The following is a 19,789-nucleotide window of genomic DNA, read 5'->3' on the forward strand; positions in this document are numbered from 1 at the left end:
GTAGTCGAATAGAACCAGAGGCCTGGGACTGCCGATGAGAGGGAAATGCAGGTGTCCGGTCGGAGGGGGATGTGAGAGCGAGATGCAAGTGAGGACTGATGTGAGGTGGGATCCGCAGCGCTTAGTTGCACTCGGGAGGCAACTCTAGGGAGGACCGAGTGGCGGCGGGACGGCTTGGAATCAGAGGTAACGCATAACAAATACGCCCCTTCCAAGGTCCAAGGGTGGCTAGGTGAAGAGGGATGGGAAGAACAGGGCGGCAATGGAGCAATGGAGGGGGATGAATGGGGCCGGTCTCACAGGCGCGGAGTGCGCGCCAAGCATCGGCTTATCGATGTGATAAGATGCTGTTACTCAGCCCTGAGCCCGATGGAATGATTATTGCTCTTAGGTAGGCTTCCTCCTTACGGAGGAGAGCGGGCAGCACCACAGATAGCATATGTGGCAGGGACTACATTCCACCATGAATCACGGATCAGACACGGGGTTAGAGAAGATGATTTGGTCGTTTGATGTGGTCCCGTGCGGGCATGTACTTGGGACTCGCGTGTACCTCGATCGCCAGAATATGACCAATAATAGGTATGGCTCGAAATATACAACTATGGAAGATTATGCACGATAATTGTAAAACTTTTGAGTGGTCCTGCATCCTCTGTTGCTCCAGATACTGCTTTGCGTCGCTGTGTCGGCCTCAGAGCGGCAACTCAAGTAGCTCCACAAGCTTGGTTCGTCTGTCAACAATCTTGCCCAGTAGTGTTTTACTACAGCTTGGCCGCTATAGCGTACTTTTATTCAGAAACTCTCATACGTCTCTCAAATATCCGGTTAGGACCCCACAAGTTTCTTGCTACCATCCTGTCTTGCGATATGGTCAAAGATCAGGCATCGCGGAAGTTGAATCTAGTTTTGCTGCTCTGAGGCATTGAATAATCTTATGAATCCTCCTTTGCTGATGGGATGGGGTCATAGGGCCTATAGTTTGGACCTGGGAAGGTGTGAGGCTACTCCCGCATTGAATAAGTCCCTTGGATTCGTGTTTCAAGGTCACCCGCATTTGTCTTCGCTGCAGCAAATTCAATCAGGCTTAGATGCTTATATGATCGCACGATTAATTTCTTGATGCAGTCTCATTTCAGGGGGCCTTACTTTTGTTTTCTAATACTTCTTTCGAGGAGGTGATTGATTAATTAGACTGACTTCAGTAAAGTCCCAGGGCCTTGTCCACGGTAAGGATAACATAATTGACGATCCATCGATCTCTACCCATAGGCACCAGGTTGCAATGAGAACCAGTGGATTGGAAGGCAATCTCTATGCTGCTTGTATCTCTATTTGGGTCATTAGGGTGTATATTTAAAGTTCCCTCTTTCAAATTCACCTGGTGTTTATTAGAGATATATATTGGATGGACACATTCGCTGAAATATTAGTAACCCCCCATAAGACCAGTCATGCAGGCTAAATCTGGAAATGAATAAAAAGAGAATACACCAATAGATAGAGGTCTGATACTAACTGGGATGAATGCCCGAATACATCGACACTGATGAGGAGAAGAACCAAGGGAGCTACTGCATACAGACAGTGTGACGCCCGTAACAGCCCTGACCAAACAGAAATCCTCTTTTCACATTCATATAATCTACAGCGTCAATTACCTTTCGTAGCAGGTCGCAGTGTATACGAAAATCTGTTAAACTATCAGAGATTCAAGGTTTCTAGAAGGATCCAGCCCGCTATCCATATTCGCCTCTAGTACATGTCGTTTTCATTGGATCCACTGTAACTTCCGACTTTGAAGCCTCTGTGAACCTTTGTAGTGTCGCAAGAACACCTCATTTCACATAACAAGGGCCTGATGGTCTAGTTGGTATGATTCGCGCTTCGGATTTCCCTTCCAGGGGTTCCAGTACAGAAAATGTACTAGACTGCGCGAGGTCCCGGGTTCGAATCCCGGTTAGGCCCCTTCTCTTTTTCTCTTTTTTCTCTTTTTAATTTTAATTTTAATTTTGTTCTTTGGATTTCCCAAGTTGATTGAAATCATCTCAGGAATCAAGCTAAATATGAACCGATCTAATGATTGTCGCTCCAAAGCGATGTTTCTTATTTCTGACAGTGCCTGCCCATGTATGTAGACTAAACCGTAAAAAAAGTCCCACTATAACTGACTATGGTTGTGCGACCTCGGGCTTGGCTTAGCCTTATTGCTAGCTGCCTGTCTGTCACAATTGTCCTGGCGTGAGGGATAGAATCTATATGAGCCTTTGCCTAAAGTGCTCTTCCAAGGTGTGGCGGGTGTGGCAACAACACCTACAACTGATACTACAGTACCTATTCCCCTAAGTTTTGGTCTGGTCTCTTCACCCACTCTCGCAAGACATTTTTCCGAATCTTGCCCGTGCTGGTCTTGGGCAACTCCGCAACCACCTTCACCTCGCGCGGAATCATGAACTTGCTGATCCCGCTGGCGTTCCGAGCCCATTCAATCACCTCCTCGCCCTCTACTTTCCTGCCCTGCTTCACCGTGATGAAGGCCTTCGGTCGCTCGCCCCAGTGACTGTCGGGCACAGAAACTACACCCGCCTCCAGGATGTCAGGGTGAGTTGCCAACATAGACTCAAGTGCCACTGATGAGATATTCTCGCCACCTGGTTGCATATTGTCAACAATCGATCGTCAGTATTGAGATGCGTGTGAGTCACCCACCACTAATGATGATATCCTTGGCCCGGTCGAGGATCTGAATGGCACCGTCAGGATGCCAAACAGCCAAATCGCCAGAATGCAGTACGCCCCCTGCAAAAAGCTTTCTCGTGGCATCGGGGTCCTGGTAATAACCCCGGGCACAAATATTGCCAAAGAACACAATCTCGCCAATCTCCTTGCCATTCTTCTCAACATCCGTCACTGCCCCCTCAGGCACATCGGTCTTGATAACCCGAACGGGCAGACTAGTAATAAATCCATGGCCTTGCCTTGCCATCTTCTGATATTTCTCCTTCAAAGGAATCTGGTCCCACTGAGGCAGATGATAACCCTTTGTAATAGGCCCGTATGTCTCGGTCATGCCATACACGTGGACGGGGTGGAGATTTAGATCGGTCATCTGCTCAAACAGATGGGGTGTAGGTGGGCTTGCCGCGACTGTGACGCGAACAGGTTCAGGTAACCGTTCAGCTTCGTTGGCATTGCAAAGCAGCGTATTGACAGTTGGTGCCGCGTTGAAATGTGTGATATGTTCCTCTTTTAGCAGACGCCAGATCTCAGCATAGTCGATCTTGCGAAGACAGTAATGGGTCCCACGGACGGCAGTTACGGCCCATGGGAACGTCCACCCTATCAAATTATTAGCAATGGCCTGATTTCGAGAGTTATCATAATCACAGACCCATTGCGTGGAACATAGGTAACGTCCATAGATATTTTGCTCGCCCTTTGTTGAAGTTCAGGCCTGACTCGATAATATTCGCCAGGGCGGCCAGGTAGCAGCCCCGGTGGGTATATTCGACGCCTTTGGGTCTGGCCGTAGTTCCGCTGGTGTAGGCAAGTGCAATGATGGAATCTTCATCGGCAGCTTGGCTTTCGAGTCCCTCCCATCCTGCTCCTCCGTTTTCCTTATCATATTTCCACCCATCTGTCACGGCGGCGCCAAAATCTCCAGGTTCGCTCGATTGATCGCTATCCACAAGGAGCGGCACACTAGGATGTTGCGATCTATACGAGTCGAGGAGCGGCACGAATTCCTTATCCACGATAATCATGTCAACGTTGGCATGCTCGAAGATGTAGGCGATGTCTTCTTCCTTGAGTCGGTAGTTCACAGCTGTTGATAGCAATCAGTAACTCTGTCTTTGCAAATTCGCTATCGGATATGTCCATACCGATATTCACTGAGCCCGCAGCCGCAATCGCAAAGATTGACTCTATGAAGGCTGGGGTGTTCGGGCAAAGAATTCCGACTCGCCGGTACCCATGATCTTTCAAATAATATGCCAGACCTCGAACACGATCTGCAGTCTCGGAGTAGGTTCTGCGAAGGATTTGGTTGTCGGCTGTGACGTGGTAAATCGCCTCCGCCTGTATTGCTCACATGTGAGACGAATGTCTTCCACAAACTCATCCGATACTGAATGGTACATAACACGGACGTATATATACCAAAGTATACAGAGACATATGTTGATATTCGACTCACATCAGGTTCGATACTCGCCGCTCGAGGCAGGAAGAAAGTAGGAGAGAGCGTATGGCGATTGAAGTTATGTTCGAAGGGGACAGGGGTAGAAGATCCCGGTGTTAACTGGGCAAGCAGACTCGAAAGCCGAGACTTAACGCCAGACATTGTTTCGGGAATCGTGGATGCGAAGGGAGAAGTGGTTGCACTGTTACACAACAAAAGAGTAGGGGGAAAGGAAGCGAAAACTGGAGGGGAATCTAGCATAGCAGACTAAACTGTGCAGAAGATGTGTTGGAGAAAATGCGGGGAAAGACCTTGCATTTCGTTAGTAATAACCTAGGTTATGCGGGCGGATCACAGGCGGAGATGCGGGAACTAACACTGGCGTTAGGGCTGTGGTTCCCACACTGGAATCCAAGGGTGTGCGTGGTATAGTTCGTACTCAAATTCCATGATTCCTCATGCTGGTCGATGGACGCATCAGAGAATTCCAATGCTGTCGATTCTATACCCGGGGGTTGTGAATCTACGAGTTGGCGTCAAGGGTCCGATCTAGATCGATCTCCAGATACATCGATATGATAAGACCCAAGGACTATTGGTATAGGAAGATAGAGTAGATGGTTACTGTTGCATGGGGCTGTTGATGGAAAGACACTGGGCAAGAAGAATCGAATATTACACCCGACTGGAGTAACCAGTTCAGCCGCAGAGCATCGGCACCTAGAGGGAGAAAGGCCAGGAAATAAATAATGAACCTGCATCATAAGATCATGTTGAACTCTTGAAAATTGTTTTGGATTAAACCGCCACGGCGCGAGACAACAGCCAGCTATTTTGAACAACCTTTGATCCCGCGACTCCGTTTTTTCTGCTTTTTGAGAATTCCGAAGATATCAGTTCCCCTTTAAGTCTCTCCATGCTCGTCACAGCCAGGCAGCCGTGGTATGCAGGGAAAGGGGGTAAAAGGGGCACTGAATCATGGAAAAAGGTCGATCGGCTTGCCGTTCAAGTTCGCTGAAACAGAACCGTCCGCGATCCCAACCCTGACCCGTCACTCAGACACAACAACCGGCCGCACATCATCAGGTATCTAGTAGCCGTACTGAGCAAGCTGGGTCTTGGTCTTGCTGTCAACATTCGCACCCTGCTCCGCCTTGGCAAGGTTGCGGCGAGCGGCCTTCTTGCGCTCGTAGTATGCCTTGCTCTTAACCTTCCTCCGCTCCTCGAGTCTGCAGGAAAGAGATACGTCAGTATGTGGCAACATGGCAGGATTGGCCACCTGTGAGTGACTGCGAGAGGACACGTACCTAGCGACAACGTCCTGGTACTTCCAGCCAACCTCGTGGCTGAGACGGCCAACGGTGCAGTACTTGCGGCCGGGGCGGAGTCTCAGAACACGCAGAGCCTGGGGAACGACGACGCGCTTCTTCTTGTCGTAGGGAGGGGGGACACCCTCGAAGACCTTCAGGCGCTCCATAGCGGCGGCACCACGGGCAGTCTTGTGGGGGATCATGCCACGGACAGCCTTGTAGAAGATGCGAGAAGGAGCGCGGAAGTGGAAGGGACCACCGCGAGTGGGGTTGAAACGAGTCATCTTGCGGAGGTAGGCGTGGTACTTCACTGTAGGTCGGCAGGCCGAGTCAGCGTTCTGTTCCTTGTAGTATGTGCAGGTCGTGTTGTAGTTTCCATATGTTCCATCTCCTCCGCAACGGCTTGTTTCCCGACACTGAAAGACACAAAGAAATCGAAAGGGTTGAACGTACGCTTCGCGCGGAAGAACTCGCCGGAGATGTTGAGGGCCTCACATCTCACAACGACGATCTTCTGGCCGTTGAGCAGCTGCTTGGCAACAGTGCTGGCCAGGCGACCAAGGAGGTGTCCCTTGCCGTCGATGACGACCTGTATGAAGACCGTTCAGTTAGTGATGGCGGATTCAACGGGTTTCGAGATGAGGGTTTTGGCGAGATCGCAGGCACCCTGAGAAGTGGGAAACGCACCACTGATTCGAAGGAGGACATCCTGCTCTGTCACCGTGTGAAAGGAAATGTCCCTTGGGTTGGATGGTTGTCGGCGGTTGTTGTCGTTGGAGTCAAGACGCACACAACGAAGTCGGATGGATCGCAGGCGAAGGGGCTAAGCGAGGCCAGCGAGCCTACTGTGTGTGGCCTAGCAGTGAGGGCCGCAACCCTAATGCGGGCCAATCACGGCAGTTAAACATCACGTGAGCGTACTCATTCGCCGCAATCGCCCGAGTTGTGCTTATATAAGAAACAGACTTCCCCAATTGTGCGGCGCCATGCGCTGAGAGCCTTAGGGCATGCATCTAGGGCTGCCGGTCCCGTCTAGAAAGTATTCAAGTCCAAGGGGACAAACTGGCTCATTATTGTAGAAAACCATGATTGACAGGAAAAAAATGACATTGAACATGTGCCATTCCTCCGTATATTGGCTCCTCCTATCCCCAACGGCGTTCCCTCCAGTTGCATGTCTCTCGGCCCCTCTGAGTCTCTACTCCAGCATCCGGGGTGGTCTTAATTGCTGCCTATGGTCTTTGGGCCGATTGAAGACTGGGTCCGATGACTAATCTCTACCATGGCCTATGGATGTTTTTATAACACCATCAAGTCTCTATCTGCTACGCCCTATGAGTTCCAGCTTAGCCCATTCGCCCGCACTTGCTGCACTGCGACTGGTGGAAACGACGAGTCCTGCATAGCCGTGATCGCAATCCAATCTCCGTGAAGCTTGGGCCAGCCAGATCCAGAACCATGCGTCGAAAGACACGCTTCGTCTGCGTCTCCGATACCCATGGCTACACGCCCTCGGAAGCAGGGTTCAAGCTCCCAGCTGGGGATGTACTGATACACGCAGGCGACCTGACTAACAACGGCAGCACAACCGAGCTCCGCAAGACTGTGGATTGGATCTCGGAGGCCGACTTTGAAACCAAGATTATAGTGGCTGGTCAGTCTCTCATGCGGGAACGATGCCCAACGGTGTTCGGATCAAGCGCAATTCTTGCCAGATGCTATAGCAAGGGTTGCGCGCGACCAGCATACCGAACGTATCCATCGTCAAAGACTGGGCTTTTAACTGTTGTCCAACAGGGAACCACGATGTTTCGCTGGACCCGGACTTTTACGCGAAACACGGACAAGCCTTTCACGGCCAGCGGCTCGAAGACCCAACGCAATGCCAGGAAATAATCACAGGGTCAGATCCCTCCGTTGTACTGCTTCACCACCGGTCTGCTGTAATCCGCTTGAACAGACCAGAAGGTCCAAATACGGCGTTCAAGGTGTTTGGGTCGCCATATTCCCAGTTCCAAGGAAGCTGGGCGTTCGGATACGAAACGAGCGATGCCACCGCGCTCTGGGACCAGATCCCCTTGGACACTGATATTATTGTGACGCATACGCCGGCGCAATCTCACTGCGACCAGAAGCCGACGGGCAGGCTTTTCGGGTGCAACACGCTTCGCGAGAGGTTGAGCCGCATTAGGCCGCAGTTGGCTGTTTGTGGCCATGTGCATGAAGGCCGGGGGTACGAGAGAGTCCGCTGGCGGTCCACGCTTATCGGAACAGGGGGCGAGGCTGAGGGTGTCGACACCGTCGTTCGCGGTGTCTTGCCGGGCATGGGCAGCAAGAAACAGAGCTTGGTCGACCTGACTGGCAAACGGGCAGAGCGACTCGACAACGAAGGCTTTTCGTGCTCGGTGCCTACACAAGCCTCGGTCAGGTCAGCTGCAGACAACTTCCTGGAACCAACCCATCAACGTACCTCGTCTGATCGTGCTCCGGCCCTGGGTGCGGATAGCCATGCCCTCGGTCACACCCTTCAAACGCTCAGAAGGGAGACCTGCATTGTCAACGCGGCCGTTATGGCTACCAGCTGGCCGTACCCGGGAGGCAAGCGCTTCAACGCGCCGATAGTAGTAGACTTGGAGCTCCCGGTCTGGCAAAGCAACGACAACGAGTCGGGATAGTCGATTTTGATCGTGTGCACCTGACCTTCATGCCTGCTGGTGCATTTTGCGACACAGTAGGACGCCGACCACAGGCCTCTTTCGCGAAGGACTGGGTTTCGGATGTGACCTCGATCGACGCACGGCACTTGGCGGGTGTCCTGCCATGCATTTGTGGCTTGGGATCGATCCAGTCGCCCACCGTCATGCAGGATCCCCAGGAGCTTTGGCCGCTTGGGGGGAGATGGTTGGACGCATTAATGCCGGCGTGCTCTGGGATTCGTCGGCAAGGGACGTTTGCAACCCTCGCCATGCTGTCAGACCGTGGGCGCTTACATCATTTAACAGCACGGAGCGCCTCTAGTCGAGTGGCCCCGACCCGCGAGCCCGGGCTCGAGTGATGCGACCGGGGCTCCCTCCTGCGAGCAATCTCTTTCGGTCTTGACCTGCAGGAGTACCTCGCAACGAAGTATAGGATCGGGTTATGTAGCTTGTAATCGCAAGAAATGATCATCTCCGGAGGGCCACGTCTGGTGTTTCACGCGCAAACGAGCTTCGAGCTCGCTCGACGCCTCGTGTAGAGAATCCCGCCAACCACCCACCACCAACCCCGCATGCACATTCCATCTGACAGATCGCGCTCCACAAGAAAATGCCGCACATCACAAGTGGTTTCGACATGATATCACATCTCCACGGGCATCTCGGTCATCCGCAACTTCTGCAACGGGAATCCACCGCCCAAACATAACGGGTTCCAGAAGCACATCGCAGGCGCTTCGACACGCACCGTGAGTGGGCACTCCTCTCGTCCTCGACTAAGGCTGAGCCTACGAGCCAACCACCATTCGCACTGCCCACCCGTCTCTCACACGCCAGATGTGACCATCTGCAGAGCCGATCAGTTGGGATCTTCGTCAGCAGCAGGCACCACAAAAAAGAAGCAAAACAAAACTTAAGCGCTGGGGCTCGCAGGGGAAAAAGACACCACCGCTCTAGCGCCCATTCTAGAAAGGCGTTTTGAGTGGCTGGGGAATGCCGGTCTGGATCGTCGGTTGAAACATGGAAAACATGGAATGAGATGACGCAGGAGAGGGGTAGCTAGTATGAGGTTAGGTGGTGAAGGTGGAATGGACGGGTGTTGCAGTTCACGGCTCTCGGGGAGCGGCGCACGACAGCTCCCACACGCCAATGGCGAATCCACCACGCGCCCCCGTTTAAGGTTGGAAGCCTGTGTTTCGGCTCTCCTGGACTTTGTACGACGAGAGGAGCAACGCTGGATGGCTCCGGAGGATTATGGAGCAGGGGCCTGGTTGGGATGGCAATACGGCGGAGGTGGTGTGGGATGGTTGGCGTAGGTTAGGGTTGCTGCAGCACCGATCACACCCGTGTCCAATGGCTGAGGGTGCTTGCGGCGCTTCGGTCCTCGCATGGCGTCGGAGGTAGAAGGGATTCAGATGACTGCGGACACCCAGAAGCTGATACTACTAGCTCCTCGGGTTGCGTGTTGATCAGAGGCTGGTCCCCTCTAGGAGAGCTGAGACGCCCCGTGTGGAATGGGGATCTGTATACTGGGTGGGAGGCTGCAGAAGAGCCAGCGATCATCGAGCCTGCCATATACATCCTAGCACGGCTAAGTGTTCCCCGTTGTATCAGGAGAAGCCGAACACTTGCAGAGTGGGCTCATAGAGATAATCCAGGGATACTGTGCGAATGGAGTTACCAGTGCGACGAGAGTACACGCAGTATCCCCTCAAGCTGAGTCAACTGCTCGGCGCAGCTGGCGTGGGGCTATATATAGGAATCTTCAGGTGAATAAGCCACAGCAGGCCCGACAAAATATCCAGACAGGGAAGAACCTGCGATGAAGATGATCTACGGGAACCGGGGGAACAGCTACAGTAACTCCCACGCGAGGAACGACCAGGCCCGCTGAGACCAATGGGGGGCGGGGCTGAGCAGACGAGGCGCACCCGGACTTCAATCCTGTGGGGGAGACAAGACGAGCAAGAGTTACACATTCTACTACTGTGTTAGGCATAGGCTGTAGGGGTCTGGTCGTACGTATGCAGTGGCTGTACCCACGGGCGTGGCTCAGTACTGAGGTGTACATGCGGAAGCACATGTACATTAGGATCCAGCGGATATAAGACGATAGCCGACGGAAGAAGCAACGAAAAAAAAAAAAATAGAAAATGGAAGAAATCCCAAAAAGTAAAGTGAGAAGCCAAAAAAAAGGAATGGAAAAAAAAAGGAAGACAGGGCGAATCATGTAGGAGGGGGCGAAAGTCGGGATCGGGCAGGCCGCGACCACTCATCCTGAGCAGTGACTTGTAACTGCTGACATCGTCCTAGGTCATCGGTACACCTGGCTGCCCCAGTGATCGCCCCACTGCAGCGCAGGAAGCGACCAAAAATGCCTCCGGAGCCGGCCGCGGCGTGATTGGCGGATGGCATCGCAGACAAGAAATTGGGAATGGGAATTCAGGAGGAGCGCCTCGCGGCGTCACCTACGAATGAAGAACCCTGGGGAAACGACAAAAGACGAAGCCGTTCAAGGTTCCAGGCGAACGGAAGTCTTCGTAGGGCGTACAAGCGACGAAGTACGGTGTACGGAGTACACGTTGGGCATTGGGGGGGTAATCGGAGTGAGGCGACCTCGCCATTCCGCAGGGACGCATTCTAATTCCCTTAGTTTGCCCGAGCTAAAAAGAGCCAGACCAACGTTCATCGTGGTTGCGCCATGTTCCTTTCCCCTTTCTAGAGCATTACCCGATTACCAGATTACATGGTAGATTACAGATGCCTCGCCCCTGGCATATATGTACAAACTCGGGTCTCTCGGCCTCTGCCATTTTGTCCATTACCTGTGCAACCAGAAACTTCTCTGCTCATTTCTAATCGTTCTGCACGCTACCACGAAGTCTCCTGATCGTGCGAGCCCCTTCTCTTCCTTCTGGATGGGTGCGCATTCTAGCCCGATCCACGACAAACGTCAGGTTGCGGCATCCCATACATAACATCGCTCCACCGCCTCTTCCCCTCACTCTCTCTTTCTTCCCAACTCGACCTTTCCACCCTCCTCCCCTCCCGCCCATTCCGACGGGCAATCATCCATTGTTGATGCCCAGTTCCCTTCAATCCATATCACCATGTCATCACCCCCCGATATAGATCCATACGCCGTGTTGGGCGTCTCCAAGGACGCCACCATCACCGAAATCCGCGCCGCCCATCGTAAACGGGTCCTCAAATGCCACCCCGACAAGATCCTGGACGAGTCACAACGCAACGTTGCTCAGGATGAATTCCAGCGGGTGCAGCAGGCTTACGAGCTGCTTTCAGACGAAGGCCGACGCACCCGCCACGACCAGAAGGTCAAGTTGGCGGAGTTGAAGCGGGAGATTCTGGAACGCCGGAGGACCGAGTCCTATTCCTCACCACGTGGGAGTGGCGCATCTTCGCGAGAGTTCCGCGATGGGCACATCGTGGAAGAGCGGGTACCCGTGGAGGTGTTCTTGGACGAGGCATTGCGATTCACTGACGAACCCCGACCGATGGCCCGCAAGTACGAAGAGTTTGGCAAGCGACCCAAGTCAAGACCAACGGAGGACAAGAAAAAGGTCCGGGTTCCGACAAGTAGCGACCGCGCCGCCAAAGAACTCCGCGACAACGCCAAGGCATCTCACTCCGAACGACAGCGACGTCGGGACCGGGAACGTCAGCGTCAGGCCTCGGAGAAGTATGATCGATTCGGGCCCTACATGGAATCGGAAGACGACGCTTCTGATTCCAGTGGCTCTGATATCTACGTTCGTCTGAAGCGTCCGTCGCGCCGGGCTCGCGAGTCACCCCGCCCCCAACCAGCAGAGACTTCTCGCCGGCGCGAACGCGTCTATGAAGATGAAAAATACGATCGCTATGGCAGCAAGTATGACAGTTGGCAAACCAAGGCGACCAAGGCGGAGGAGCACATTGAACGTTCCAAGTACGAAAATGACCTCCGTCCGCGAGCGCCCCGGTCCCCACAGCGAGCCCGTGGTTACGAGCCAGCGGAACCAGAGTCGTCGGCATCACGGCGCTCGGGACGGACCTCCCGCTCGACCCGGAATCGTTCGTCGTCCCGCAACAACTCCTACGAGGATCTCGAATCGCCCCGGGGCTACGACTTCAAGCCGCCCAAGATGCCTTCCTCTTCAACCTCGCCGGGCCACAAGTCCTCCATTCGACCTTCATTGTTCTCCACTCGCTCAGCCACTGCCACTGCCTTCACCAGATCGAAACGGGAACCATCTAGCCGAGAAGAGCCCAGTCTCAGCAAGATGGCTCACGAATCAGTCCCACCCCGGTCGTCCAAGTTGCGTGATAGGTATGACTCGGGCTACTCCAGCCCCAGTACGCCGGAGATGACCCAAGGCAGCTCGCCTAAGGTGACAGCTCGCTACAAGATTGAGCCCGATCCAATAATCATCGAACCCTCCTCCAAATCTAAATACTATCGGAGCACATCCCCCGATCGGGAACGCACGTCGCGGATGCAACCGAAGCGGGCAAGCACTTTTGCTGCATACGCACCGGAGACATCTCCCCGGATTGAGGTCCGCTCCGTGCGACCCTCACGGACACATGATAATGTGGAATACACCCGACGTGTTCCCAACGAAGATATCAAGTTTACCCGGGAGATTCGACCCAGTGACATCAACGTTGCCCCGGGCCGCTCCAGCTACTACTACAGCGACCGCCATCCTCCTGCGGGGAGACGACAATCAACTGTTGTCTAACCTAAACCAATAACGACAGCTTTGACGCACGTGCATCTTTTTCCCTTGTTATTTCCCACCAATCTTCTATGACATCAATGAATTTATGGCACATTTTCTTTGTCTTCACTTCTTCATGTTCATACTTATGTGAACTGCCCTGCAGTTCCAGACATCCATGGAAGCTCCCGGTTCCAGCCATTGTGCCAGGCATATCCACCGGAGTTTCCACTTCCAAGGGCGCAGATTCAATGACATCAGCCCTGAGCATTGGGACGGTTTCGCTATCTGCGTGTGATCAGCCCCCCGGCCGGGGCACATGATTTCTTCTTTGTCGGCGCATAAGGGAATAACTGCAGTGTTCTTATCTATGTCATTTACCTCAATATACACACCTAACTGGCGCGATTTTCTATCCCCTGCTCCTTGCCCACTGTTGCTTCCGACTCTTGCCTTTGTGTTATTTCGTTTTGTGTTTCTAAACCCCGGGCACGATATCTAGATACCCGTGGAACTTAACTGGGCAATCCTAACTTACGAATTGACGTCCTTTGATATGAGAACAGATTTCTTACCACGGTATCTTGTTTTTGGTCTCACTCTTGAGTGGATAGAGCACGGAGTTAGGCCTTGGTATCACTAGAATGGAAGAAGAAAAAGAAGCTGTAGTTTGAATTGATATCTAAATATAACAGCAAGCAAGTTTGAGGCTGTTAAATTGTCAGATTGTCTGTTATACAATTTTCTTAAAGACTGACTCAGCTAACTGTTATCTTTATGTTCTTGTGGCATCCTGTCTATAATTTCTAAGAAAATACATGGCCAATCCGAGAATAATCTTGATTGAAATGGGAAGAGAATTTCACTACATACAAGCGCAGGCATTAGGCGGCCTGACAAAGGGCAATCATAAAAGGGGGGTTATTGAATGGTAACGCTTTCCTGAGGTCTCACCAGCGTCTGAGGTCAGCTTACTCGATAGATAAGCACATCCATTCTCAGCAATGCTGAATGGGTATCTTTTCCCACCGAAGATATCTCAGACTAAGACATAGAATACACACATCTGCAGAACGCCACATGTTAGAAACAGACTATTGTAGCAGAGAAGGAGGAGAAGGGGAATAGAGAGGATAAGCTTACCATAGACAGGCCAAGGATCATCGAGCACCAAAAGAAGACATTCTGAATAAGGTTAGTAACCACAATATTCCAGCCCTGGAGCCCATGCGTTACTCAAACGAAACTCACATTGAGGATAGTACGACCCCGGAAGAAGCGGGACTTCTGGACCGCAACAATGGGCAGCTGCAGCATCATTGCCATGAACCCGTAACCGCGGAGCTTCTTGGTGATGCAGCTCATGACGAGCTCATGGAAGACTGAGCTGACCAAAAAGGTAATAAGCATGGCGACAGGCTGTGAGAAGTTGGAGCGAGAGGGAAAGTAGACGTGGCGGAATAGGAAGTGGTGAACGGGGACGTTCCATTCCCTAGAGAACTCAAGCCTATATTGGGATTGTCAGATATCACATATCACATATCACAAGAGATTGGTGTCGTGGAATAGTTGACATACCAATCGCACGAGTTCCACCAGTCAGCGTAGAAGTGCCGGTCCGCAAACCGGGTCAGCTCGGCGAATGCGCCGAGCACGTATTCGAAAATGACCAAGAACACCAGCAGGAAGGTCACCATAAATGGGAACAGAAGCATACTGATCGTCTCGGCCAGAATGAGCGCTTTGTCGGCCATGCTTGAGAACGACTGGAGTTGGGCGTTGGCCTCGCTCAGGACGGGAACGATGAATTCCTCGCTCGTCAGGGTCAGCAAAAAGATACAACCAAACACAGCCATGGTCTTGTAGGCAATCTCTGCCCAGCGTCGTTCTCGTCGACGCGGGTACTCGAGCTCATAGCAGAGCGTGGGGCAGAAGAGGAAGTCCACATAGTTCGCTCCATGGAGGTTCTGCGGATAGGAGAGGTTGCCCAGTGGAGACGTCAGCTCTGCGGCTAGGTCCTCGCGCAGCCGGAGCAGCGGTTCAAGCTCATCGTCATCGTCATGATGCGGTTTCATTGAGGGCCGGCGACGACACGGTTCAGGGTATCGGAATGCAGTTGGTGAGTCCGGCGACATTCCGCCTGGCTTATCGAGGGCTGCAAGTTGACGCTCAGTTTCGCTCAGATGACCATTGTAGAAGGCATACGAATGCAGTTTCATGAGGATCGTCAAAACGTGCAACGTGAAAAAGACCTGGGCAGTCCAAGTCCAGCGACGCATGAACGGCAAACTGTTTCACCTGATGTTAGGCGAACTCGGCCCATATAAAGAAGTCAAGGATATGCACTTACTTGACCCATACTATCAGCCACAGGGCTTCAGCGAAACTTTGTACAATCATGCCTCCCCGCGACCACTGCAGCCACCGAGGGCCACTGCGATAAAGCTTGTGCAGTGGCAGGACCAGCGACGAGCTTACCACCATGACCAAGTCACACAGTCCCAATTCCCAAACATTGGCAGACAAAAGACTCCATACGCGCACACGCAGAGGATATCCCGTGTCCTTGATGTTCCTGAGCACCGTCGTCACCACCATAATCGCCAGAGAGATCCAAAACAGTATGAAGAACCCGCGGAAGTTGTGATAGTCACTCTCGGGGTCGAAGTGGGAGACTCGAGGAACGTAGTCTATGGTATAGAAAAGGCGATTCCGCGCCCGTACTTGCTTGCGCGCCGTCGAGATCGACTTCGCCGACGGGGGGGCATCTTCAGGGACGGGGGTTGAGCGGCCACTGCATTTGCACACGTGTATGAGCCATTGCACTCGACCAAAGGGACATATTTATTCGCGCAGCCACGTACCTTGTGTCCAGGGCCGTCTTTTCGAGCGGCGGAGTAAGGGTGACGTCCGATTTTGCGTCGGGTTGGAGAGGCACGGGGCGCGGCCGCAGCGTAGCCGAAGCATTATGGGAGACAGCGCTAGACATCCTAGAGGAGGCGCGAAGATAGAAGACTAAAGCAGCTTTCACATCGAATATAAGCTTCGGAAGTGCCCGCAGTAAGTCAGTTTGCCGGGGTGTTCTTATATAGCAGTGATCTATGTTGGTCCGAGGAAGGACCCAAGACCGAAAATAACGGGGCCTGGCACTACGTCAACGGTCAGCCTTTGAGGGACCCGTTGGGGCCAATCTGGCTGCATAATACCAGGGTTCAACTGCCTGCAGCATATTTCTAGGCAGGGTTTTCGTGGTAAAAGAACTACTTAAATGCACGACGCCTGTTTTTTCTATAGGCATCCACCATTCCAGCAAGGATATTTTCCCACGCAATCGAGGATGCAGATGATTACCCTTGAGCATGGATCTGCCGAATGCTAAATAACACCCAAGGCGGTCAGCCCGTGTCATCTGACGATATTATGCCTCAGGTGTCTACGCCGAGTCTCGATGGGTCAGGTGACTGGCATCACAGTCAGCACATGCGCTAATCCAAGGTAGGCCTAGCGTCCCATCCCACGCCAAGAAGCCAGGTCGACAAGTCACGGGCCATAATAACGCCAGTCCAGACCGGACGCTGGCTTGCTGCACTTTCTTGCGAACAACGACCGTTGTCTTTGGATCCCTTCGTGGACCTTCTCTTATTCAGTTTTCATTGAATATTCCCTTTCCTGACCCCGTCGGGGGCTGTGGCCGCCATGGCTTCCCGTACGTTGCTGCCCGGCGCCCCTCCTCCCCTGAAGATGCGAGGCTCTAACTTCACCATCCCAACAGTCAAGCAATTCATTCGAAATGTTCGTTCGGCCAAGACCATTGCCGACGAGCGGGCCGTTATCCAGAAAGAAAGCGCCGCCATTCGAGCCTCGTTCCGCGAAGAGAGCCACGACTCCGGCATTCGGTGAGCTTGCCACAGTCGTCTCCATTGAGGAGCAGTCGTCTAATACCGTACAGGAGGAACAATGTGGCGAAGCTGCTCTATCTTTTCACCCTCGGAGAGCGAACTCACTTTGGCCAGATCGAATGCCTGAAACTACTTGCATCACACCGGTTCGCCGACAAGCGACTGGGCTACCTGGGGACAATGCTGTTGCTTGACGAGAACCAGGAGGTGCTGACTCTAGTCACCAATTCGTTGAAAAAGTGAGCGGTTGATGGTAATTGTCACCGGGTCCTTCATACTGACAGACAGTACACAGTGATCTCAACCACTCCAACCAATATATTGTGGGCCTCGCCCTCTGCGCCCTCGGTAATATCGCCTCTATCGAAATGTCTCGTGATCTATTTCCCGAAGTCGAGTCCCTCATGTCTACGGCAAACCCTTATATTCGACGCAAAGCGGCGATTTGTGCCATGCGGATATGTCGCAAGGTCCCCGATCTGTACGAACATTTTTTGGAGAAAGCCAAGACACTGCTATCGGATCGAAACCACGGCGTTCTGATCTGCGGTCTTACTTTCGCGATTGACCTTTGCGAGGCGGAGGAAGAAGAGGAAGGCCCAGAAGGCGTGATCGAAGCGTTCCGGCCTCTGGCGGGTGGTTTGGTCCGTGCCCTCAAGGGTCTCACAACCTCAGGGTATGCTCCTGAGCACGATGTGTCTGGAATTACAGATCCTTTCCTCCAAGTGAAAATTCTCCGATTCCTGCGTGTGCTGGGCCGGGGAGATGCTGCAACCAGCGAGTTGATCAACGATATTCTGGCCCAGGTGGCCACCAACACCGACTCAACGAAGAACGTGGGCAATGCTATTCTGTACGAGGCTGTGCTCACTATTCTGGATATTGAAGCTGACTCGGGTCTGCGGGTTTTGGGTGTCAATATCCTCGGTAAATTCTTGGCCAACAAGGATAACAACATCCGTTACGTTGCGTTGAACACTCTGAACAAGGTGGTAGCGATTGAACCGAATGCGGTACAAAGACACCGTAACACTATCCTCGAGTGTCTGCGGGACCCTGATATCAGCATTCGCCGGCGAGCGCTTGACCTCAGCTTTATGTTGATCAACGAAGGCAACGTGCGTGTGCTCGTACGGGAACTATTGGCTTTCTTGGAGGTCGCCGACAACGAATTCAAGCCGGTGATGACCACTCAGATTGGCATTGCTGCAGACCGATTCGCTCCCAATAAGCGCTGGCATATGGACACGATTCTCCGGATTCTCAAGCTGGCTGGGAACTACGTCAAAGAGCAGATTCTGTCATCGTTTGTCCGCCTTATTGCGACTACCCCTGAGCTGCAGACATATGCCGTACAAAAGCTCTACTCTTCATTGAAGGAGGATATATCGCAAGAAGGTCTTACTCTGGCCGCAACGTGGACCATCGGTGAATACGCCGATAGTTTGCTACAGGGGGGCCAGTACGAGGAAGAGGAGCTGGTTAAGGAGGTCCGCGAGAGTGACATCGTTGACCTGTTCACCAATATTCTTAATAGCACATACGCCACCCAAATCGTCATTGAGTACATAACCACGGCTACTATGAAGTTGACCGTGCGCATGTCCGATCCCGCCCAGATTGAGCGTCTGCGTCGCTTCCTCTCCAACCGTTCAGCCGATTTGAGCGTTGAGATTCAGCAGCGTGCTGTCGAATACACCAACCTTTTCGGTTACGACCAGATCCGCCGTGGTGTGCTCGAGCGGATGCCCCCACCTGAGATTCGTGAGGAGCAGCGCGTGCTTGGTGCACCGACCAAGAAGCGCCAGAGCAAGATCCTGCGTGGAAAATCCACCAAGGTGTCCAAGCCCGCTGAACACGACCTGCTTCTGGATTTGGTCGGCGGCTCCGATGCCCCTGTGACCAGCCCGACATCAAATGGCTCGAACACCGCCGATCTGCTGGCAGATATCCTTGGCGGGGATTCGGGCTTGTCGTCGCCAGCCCCTCCCTTCGCTGCTCAGAATGCCACCAACACTAGCGCGATCATGGACTTGTTTGGTTCCAACGGTGCCACACCCTCTCCTCAGCCGATACAGCCTGCATCTGCCTCGCTGGACCTACTGGGTGGAGGTGGAATGGGAGTTTCTACACCCTCGCCCTCGTCTTCCCCTGCACCCATCGCTGCCTCGACTCCTGCTCACACTGCTCTCAACAAGGATGGATTGGTCCTTACTCTACAAGTGCAGCGGAGTGGCAACAACGCCCAGATTCTAGCCAAGTTCCGCAACGAGTCAAACTTTGGACGTTTCTCCAATGTCGGCCTGCAGGCCGCTGTGCCTAAGAGCCAGCGTCTGCAGCTGAGTGCAATCAGCAAGGCTGACTTGGAAGCTGGCGACGAAGGCAATCAGACATTGCGTATCACAGCACTTAATGGGGTATGTCATGCTTTCTCCACTTCCGCTTAGCTCTAGACTAACATTCGTTTCCAGGCTCTTCCCCCCAAACTGCGCCTCCGTCTTCGTGTCACATCTGCCCAGGACGGCGCGAACCCTGCCACTGACCAGGTGGACTGGACAGAGCCATGAATTAAGTGAACTAAAGCCACGCCTTATGCCTCCTGCCTTTTGAGCTTGACTTGTCTTACAAAAGAAAATATGGAAGCAGAGTGTTTCGAAAAAGTCTTCTCCCGGCGGACGATTTGTTAATTCTCCACGAGCAGCCCGAATCCCCAGTTCTATACATCACCTAGTCATCTTTACTCCCTTAGCCCCCTCATCTAGACTTTTTTTTCTTCCACCCCCCGTCTCCTGTTGTCCTTCCCGGGAGTGGGCATTTTCTTGTACATGCTTCGTTAGCAGATGATTGATTGATACAGTGCATGAGGAAGTGTTGCATGATGCAAATCTACTTAGGTTAGGTTTACCTCGGTAATACAAGTAGAACATGGAGTACAAAAAACCTACTAGGACGCGATTGAGACCGGAGAACTCATCCTCTG

General features: G+C 52.8%; 6 protein-coding genes across 6 annotated transcripts; 3 read left to right on the top strand and 3 right to left on the bottom strand.

The window, feature by feature from the left end:
- Positions 1-2,334: 2,334 nt before the first annotated feature.
- Positions 2,335-4,345, bottom strand: N7459_002814 (putative AMP-binding domain protein; the record flags this gene model as incomplete). The annotated part of the gene is made up of 5 exons (XM_056941999.1): positions 2,335-2,651; positions 2,710-3,339; positions 3,392-3,826; positions 3,885-4,080; positions 4,199-4,345. The coding sequence occupies 5 exons, from the start codon at positions 4,343-4,345 to the stop codon at positions 2,335-2,337; spliced, it is 1,725 nt and encodes a 574-aa protein (XP_056801882.1).
- A 928-nt stretch (positions 4,346-5,273) lies between these two features.
- N7459_002815 (60S ribosomal protein uL13) lies at positions 5,274-6,201 on the bottom strand (the record flags this gene model as incomplete). Its single annotated transcript, XM_056942000.1, has 4 exons — positions 5,274-5,412; positions 5,491-5,803; positions 5,947-6,082; positions 6,181-6,201. The coding sequence occupies 4 exons, from the start codon at positions 6,199-6,201 to the stop codon at positions 5,274-5,276; spliced, it is 609 nt and encodes a 202-aa protein (XP_056801883.1).
- Positions 6,202-6,951: 750 nt separating this feature from the next.
- On the top strand, positions 6,952-8,168 carry N7459_002816 (metallophosphatase domain-containing protein; the record flags this gene model as incomplete). Its single annotated transcript, XM_056942001.1, has 2 exons — positions 6,952-7,147; positions 7,291-8,168. 2 exons carry the CDS (start codon positions 6,952-6,954, stop codon positions 8,166-8,168), a joined length of 1,074 nt encoding a protein of 357 aa, XP_056801884.1.
- Positions 8,169-11,299: 3,131 nt separating this feature from the next.
- Positions 11,300-12,931, top strand: N7459_002817 (J domain-containing protein; the record flags this gene model as incomplete). Its single annotated transcript, XM_056942002.1, has 1 exon — positions 11,300-12,931. One exon carries the CDS (start codon positions 11,300-11,302, stop codon positions 12,929-12,931), a length of 1,632 nt encoding a protein of 543 aa, XP_056801885.1.
- Positions 12,932-13,949: 1,018 nt separating this feature from the next.
- On the bottom strand, positions 13,950-15,899 carry N7459_002818 (putative sterol o-acyltransferase (APE2); the record flags this gene model as incomplete). Its single annotated transcript, XM_056942003.1, has 6 exons — positions 13,950-13,976; positions 14,054-14,095; positions 14,162-14,417; positions 14,489-15,199; positions 15,261-15,704; positions 15,775-15,899. The coding sequence occupies 6 exons, from the start codon at positions 15,897-15,899 to the stop codon at positions 13,950-13,952; spliced, it is 1,605 nt and encodes a 534-aa protein (XP_056801886.1).
- A 707-nt stretch (positions 15,900-16,606) lies between these two features.
- Positions 16,607-19,376, top strand: N7459_002819 (AP-1 complex subunit gamma; the record flags this gene model as incomplete). The annotated part of the gene is made up of 4 exons (XM_056942004.1): positions 16,607-16,806; positions 16,860-17,048; positions 17,105-19,226; positions 19,281-19,376. The coding sequence occupies 4 exons, from the start codon at positions 16,607-16,609 to the stop codon at positions 19,374-19,376; spliced, it is 2,607 nt and encodes an 868-aa protein (XP_056801887.1).
- Positions 19,377-19,789: the final 413 nt, after the last annotated feature.

This window comes from Penicillium hispanicum (assembly GCF_028827665.1).
Source record: "Penicillium hispanicum strain IBT 35686 chromosome Unknown utg000003l_segment0_segment0, whole genome shotgun sequence".
In the NCBI taxonomy this organism is placed as follows: Eukaryota; Fungi; Ascomycota; class Eurotiomycetes; order Eurotiales; family Aspergillaceae; genus Penicillium; species Penicillium hispanicum.